The sequence below is a fragment of the Impatiens glandulifera genome, chromosome 6 (assembly GCF_907164915.1).
Source record: "Impatiens glandulifera chromosome 6, dImpGla2.1, whole genome shotgun sequence".
NCBI classification, from domain to species: Eukaryota; Viridiplantae; Streptophyta; class Magnoliopsida; order Ericales; family Balsaminaceae; genus Impatiens; species Impatiens glandulifera.
In genome coordinates this window covers 52569709-52575976 of record NC_061867.1, presented here as the reverse complement: position 1 = coordinate 52575976, position 6268 = coordinate 52569709, and the positions used below count along the sequence as shown (strand labels likewise).

The following is a 6268-nucleotide window of genomic DNA, read 5'->3' as shown; positions in this document are numbered from 1 at the left end:
TACTCATGAATGCATTCTTTAACATCGATCTCTGAAATATTTATAATACTCACTTTTAAATTTGCAATTTTTGGGATTCGAATCCTAGTCTTAAGCATTAAATATGAACACCTTAACCGCTAGACCACTTGAGATTGTTGAGATAATTTTATAATTTTGTGTATCTATATATATTTTGTATTTAATATGTATTATCAATTAGTTAGTTAGTCGACATCCTGTGACTCACATTTTCCATATGACTCTTTATTAAGTTTGAAACATACATATAACATTTTTAATTTTATTTTAACCGTTTCAAGTTTATGGGAGGGTGAACCCACGATCTGACTCAAGTATTCATTTACTCTCACATATATATCCAAATTAACCAAAGAACTCGACCCGACAAATCAAACAAATTTAAATTAAGCATTATTAAATATATATATTAGTTAGTTAAAAAGTTAAACTAGAAATGTCGCACGTTTATCAAATTTGGTGTTTGAATTTTATTATGTTGATTTTTATTACAGTGAAATGGAAAATAATTGAAAATTATTTTAAAAGTCATTTATAATATATTTATTAATATAGTCTAGCCATACATAACTAACGTATATTACTACTCTAAAACTCTTTAATGAATTAATTTATTTTAAAAAATTAACAAAGTTTATATATTCAATTTAATATAAATAATTTAAATATTATTTAAATAATTCATATTAATCTCACATGTTATTTCTTTAACTAATTTAATAATTAAATTATCAAAATAATTTTTAAAAAATCAAAATTATGTGAATATTCTTGTTCAAATAACAAATCATCACTATTTAAATAAAAAATTGATATTTTAATTATTAAATTTATTTTATTATATTATTTTGTTAGTTAATTTTTCATTAATTAACTTTTTAAATTCTTTTTTATTAGTTTTACAGTTTTATAAATAATTTAAAAATTATATATATTATTATTAATATATATATATATATATATATATAATTAATTTTACATATTTAATTTATGTATATAATATATAATGCTGTTAAAATTATGATGAGTATCATTTTAATTTTAATTTTAATTCGCCGGCCACAAATTTTTATTTTGCATTGGCCCTAATTCCCTGGTTGGACCTGAACACAATCCTAACTAAAGGGTAATTTTGTAGATAATTGATTTTTAAAAACTAATTTAACTTTGAAATTATGTATAGTACCACTTTGAAAGTGGTACCTCAATTTGGCAAGTTTGTCAAGATCTTGCCTAATTGATTTAATGTTTTGAGTTCAATTTTTAAATATGAATAAGCAAACAAAATAGTACATGGATCTTATAAATATCTCGCTCAACTTCATTGGATAAGCTTGGCATTCCTCCCTTGCTATTTGTCGGACGGACCAAACTCTCTATTATAAATAGAAAAATCTTGTTCTAGTTGCTCTCATTTGATAGCTACTAAATCTAATGGAGAAAGACAACAACAACGACATCATTGCTCTTCATACTAGAGAATAAGAAGAGCATCGAGACTATGCCACCCAGTTATTTAGCTCGCTCGCACTGCCCATGACAATGCAAGCAGCCTTCGATCTCGATCTACTAGAGATCATAGCTAAGGCCGGTCATGGCATGATGCTCACTCCATTAGAGATTGCGTCTCAAATACCTTACAATAACCCTAACACACCCTTCATGCTTCGACGAATACTCAACCTTCTCACTAGCTTCAATATTTTGACCGTCGCTGCCACAAATGATGAGACACGATACGGATTGGCCCCGGTGGCGAAATATTTTGTGAAGAACGAAGAAGGTTTTTCCTTTGCACCATTCATGACCGTTTTACACGACAAGGTCTTTCTTGACAGCTTGTTAGTATTGATGATTCTTCTATTTTAATAATAGAATTATTTAATTCATACATATGCATGGTTAGAGTTTTGCTGACCCTAGCTAGAGGGTTTACTGTTGTGGTATTGACCTATTTTAAAATGTGTTATGCACTAGAGTTTCTAGTTCTTCTACTTGTTTTTATTTAGGTTCTTACTTATCATTTATTTATAAGACACATGCCCCTCATAGTTGGGTATGTTTGGAGGGTCCTATATTTTAATTTTTTCTAAATTTTGTTTTTAAAGAATATAGAGATATATAATATTTTAATGTAAAAAAAAATAAAAAAAAAAATAACTTAATTAGTTCATTATTCATTTGTTCATAGCTTCTTAGTGTGCGAGTCTACACAAATAAATATGTTACACCAACTTATGGTGGCCTAATAACACATATTAACAATCACATTGATGTTGTAAATACATATGTAGGTATCAATTGAAAAATGTTGTGGTTGGAAGATCTATAGCCTTTGATAAGGAAAATGAGACAAACGAATTCAATTACCAAGGTGTGGACCCAAGGTTCAATGATGTGTTTAATAGAGGCATGATGAACCACACAAAAGTCATTATAAAAGAGTTGCTTCTAGCATACCCTGGATTCAACAAAGACATGCAAAGCATAACATTGGTGGATGTGGGCGGTGGCTTAGGCGCGACCCTCAACACAATTATTTCAATGTATCCCATGATCAAGGGCATTAACTTCGATTTGCCTCATGTCATTTGTCAAGCTCCTCCTTATCCTGGTTAACTATTTTCTCTAAGTTATATCTGGTTATTAGCTTAGAGCACATGTATGCATGCATCTTAATTGTTTATAATATTAAAGTTTAGATTTTTGAAATTTTGATGTATACAGGTATGGAACACGTACATGGAAAGCGTCCCAGAGGGCGATGTCATTTTTCTAAAGGTAAATATAAAACGTCTACCATTTTCTTTAGTTTTGTTTGCCCTCCAGCATGAAGGATGTTAGCCCTTGTTTAATTGCAATCTTTTTTTCTTCATTTTTCCACTTGTTTTTCATTTTATTTTTACAATTGTTGATTAGAATACCCTTTTTATTCATATATTGGAGAATATTGTATTTCATACTTGATTATTCTTAGACAACCACTCTAATAATTCAAACTTCAATATTTTAAAGATAAAAGTAGTTTGATTAAATGTTATTTATTAAGTGTATATATATCTCCTTTTCTTTTTCTTATCACCATGTTTGTACAATCAAATTATGCCCACTTAGAAGCACAGTAATATATATACATTTAGGATTATTGTCGTGCATTTGTTGGTGATGAAAGAATTGATTTATTTTGTGTAGAGTATACTTATAGATTGGAGTGACGAAAAATGTTTGAAGTTGCTCGGGAATTGTTACAAAGCACTTCATTCTGATGGGAAAGTGATAATAGTTGATGTAATAGCTCTAGAAGTGCCCGATAACAAAACAAACTCGAAGAGCATTTATGAACTGGACATGATCGCATTAGCTATAAATCATGGAGGGAATTTACGGACTTTTAAGGAGCTTCAAGTCCTAGCCACCAAAGCTGGGATTACTAGGATTGTAATGGGATGCACTACCTTTACTAACTCAATTATCGAATTTTATAAATAGAAAGGCGAGGAAAACGTAGCAAGCGCCTTTTGATCACAAAAATAAATAAAATAAAATAAGTTGTTTGAAAATCAAATTGTGTCTCGTCCAGGGATTCTTTTATTGCTTATGTTCCATTATTTTGGTTGTATATGAAAATATTATGTATTTTTCGAGTTTGGTTTTAGGTTAGAATTGAGTTCGGGTCAACCAAAGAATTAGGGCCAATGCAAAATAAATATTTGTGGCCGTCAAATTAAAAACAAAATGATACTCATCATAATTTTAACAACATTAAAATATATACATAAATTAAATATGTAAAATTAATTATGTATATATATAATAATAATCATATATACAATTTTTAAATTATTTATAAAACTGTAAATTAAGGAAAAAGAAGTTGAAAAGTTAATTAATAAAAAGTTAACTAACAAGATAATATAATAAAATAAATTTAATAATTAATATATCAATTTTTTATTTAAATTGTGATGATTTGTTATTTGAATAAGAATAAAAAGTTATAATAATTTATTAAAATACTGTATAAAATAATAATTTAAATTTAAATTGATTTAAATTTAAATATTTTAAAATATATGATTAAATATTTTTAATTAAAAGATAAGACTTTGTTAATATTAATATATATAAAAAATATTTATATTACAAATTAATTTTATAAAATATAAATGAGAGATTAAATTAACCCAATGTATAATTAGTTATAACTCTGATTAATCAGGTGAGATGTTAAATAAACGAATTTTTAATAGAATATAAACTTTTAATAGTTAATATATGTAAATAAAGTAGTTAGACTAGTATGTATGATGATAATGGGTATTTGTATGTTCGATACCTGTGGATACCGATAGTCATAGTCGGGTTCAGGTATTTTAAATTGGGCTCGGGGTCAGGCATGGGAAGGGGGGAGAAGATATTCGATCGGATACGGGGATGAGGAGTGTGCGAAATACAAACCTGATACCCAATACTCAATTATATTAATATTAATTTTTTTATTAAAGTTTAATGTGTGGCTTTTCAAATACTTATCATTACAATTATATTATAAATATATCATTTAATTTGATATTATTCATAGCGTTATAAATACATTACACTCCAATTTTAAATTTCTTATATTCCCAAAAAGAATATTTCTTTATATTAATCTTCAACTTCAACTTTTATTTTAATAAATCAATTAGTGTTTATTTTAATTGCCTATAAATAGTCTCTTATGTGTAATATAATAATAATATCTTTTGCTACAATAATACAATTATCTTTTTTTATTCTCTTTTCTACATAATGGAAACAAATAAAAATATATTGAGTTAGAATATAAAATAATATATAAGTAAGATATTATCACAATAGGATAAATTGTGATAATATAAATATTATATTATATTATTATATTAGTTTCCTTAATTGTAAGTTTAATTTAATGTCTATATAATAGACATAACTTATTTAATTTAAGATATATCAGTTAATACAATCTCCTTCCATATTCTTACATTGTATCAGAGACAAAGTTTTGTTCTTGAGCTACAAAATCTAGTATTTCGTTGTCTCCATCAATGATTACTTTAGTCATCGATGGAGAAATCTAATAATGATATAATTATTATTATTATTATATTTTAATATAAAAATATTCTTCGACAATTATATTTTCTGAGTTTTGAGTTTAGTTGTTTCAACCAAGCATTTTATATATGCTCATGGGTGGCATAAGGTTTTGTTCCTCGGTCGATGAACTAGCTATTAGAGTTTCGAAAGATTATGCTTCGACCTATTCGTTAGTTTTTATTTTATGCAACACACGGACATCCCCGTTATTGGATGGATTTCGAGACTAACAAGTAACTTTAGAGTTTATTTAGTTATTATTTCATCCCAGCATTCAATGCCCATAAGATTCGACATCTTCGTTGATTTACCAGTTAACACATTGACATCCTGTAACTGGATGGAGCTCACGAGTTTTTAATGTTTAAATAATATATTATCAACATTTCAACATCTCGATCGTCTTCAACCTCAAATTGTTCAAACGTTTTTCATCTTAACTTTGAGGAGGAATGTTAGAATATAAAATAATATATCTTTAAGATATTATCACTATAATAAATTATGATAATATCAATATTATATTATATTAGTTTCCTTATAAGTTCAATGTAATATTTATATAATACACATAACTTATATAATTCTAATATACTCTAATACAACTTCTCTCCATATTCATACATAGAAGAAATAATAAATATTAAACTAATCTTAAACAGTATAGATAACGCAAAAATTAGAATGCTAAGAAAATTTAACAAGGTTCAGGTTCAGTCAAGAATGTCTACATTCCCATGTAGTCACTTGTAATATTTCAATAAATAATGGTACACCTTAGATTACAACATCTTTATTTATACATGCAATGAAATTATCAAATCATTCAATAATACATAAAAGTGACATAAAACCTAATGAATCGCATGTTGATGTCGATAATAGGTTAAGGCGGATCTTATTTAGGAATTCGTTCAAGCTTGACACCAATTTTATTCCTCGTTAGTTCTATTTATAAATTTCCATAATCCAGTAGGTAAAGGCATTGCATTCCAATTTGATCCCAGCAAAGCCAGCTTGGGTGGCTAGGATGTGAAATTGCTCAAGGGTTCATTCCTTTCCTCCGGGAGTCATCATTATTAGCATAGTCATGTCAAGTTGATAAATGCTCTTCGCGCTTGTTTTGTTA

The 6268-nt window shown here is 27.2% G+C and overlaps 1 protein-coding gene across 1 annotated transcript; it reads left to right on the top strand.

Annotated features, from left to right (window-relative positions):
• The first annotated feature begins 1557 nt into the window (after window positions 1-1557).
• Window positions 1558-6175, top strand: LOC124943852 (caffeic acid 3-O-methyltransferase-like). The gene is made up of 6 exons (XM_047484312.1): window positions 1558-1862; window positions 2316-2607; window positions 2672-2683; window positions 2749-2802; window positions 3214-3459; window positions 6116-6175. The coding sequence occupies exons 1-6, from the start codon at window positions 1558-1560 to the stop codon at window positions 6173-6175; spliced, it is 969 nt and encodes a 322-aa protein (XP_047340268.1).
• The last annotated feature ends 93 nt before the right edge of the window (window positions 6176-6268 follow it).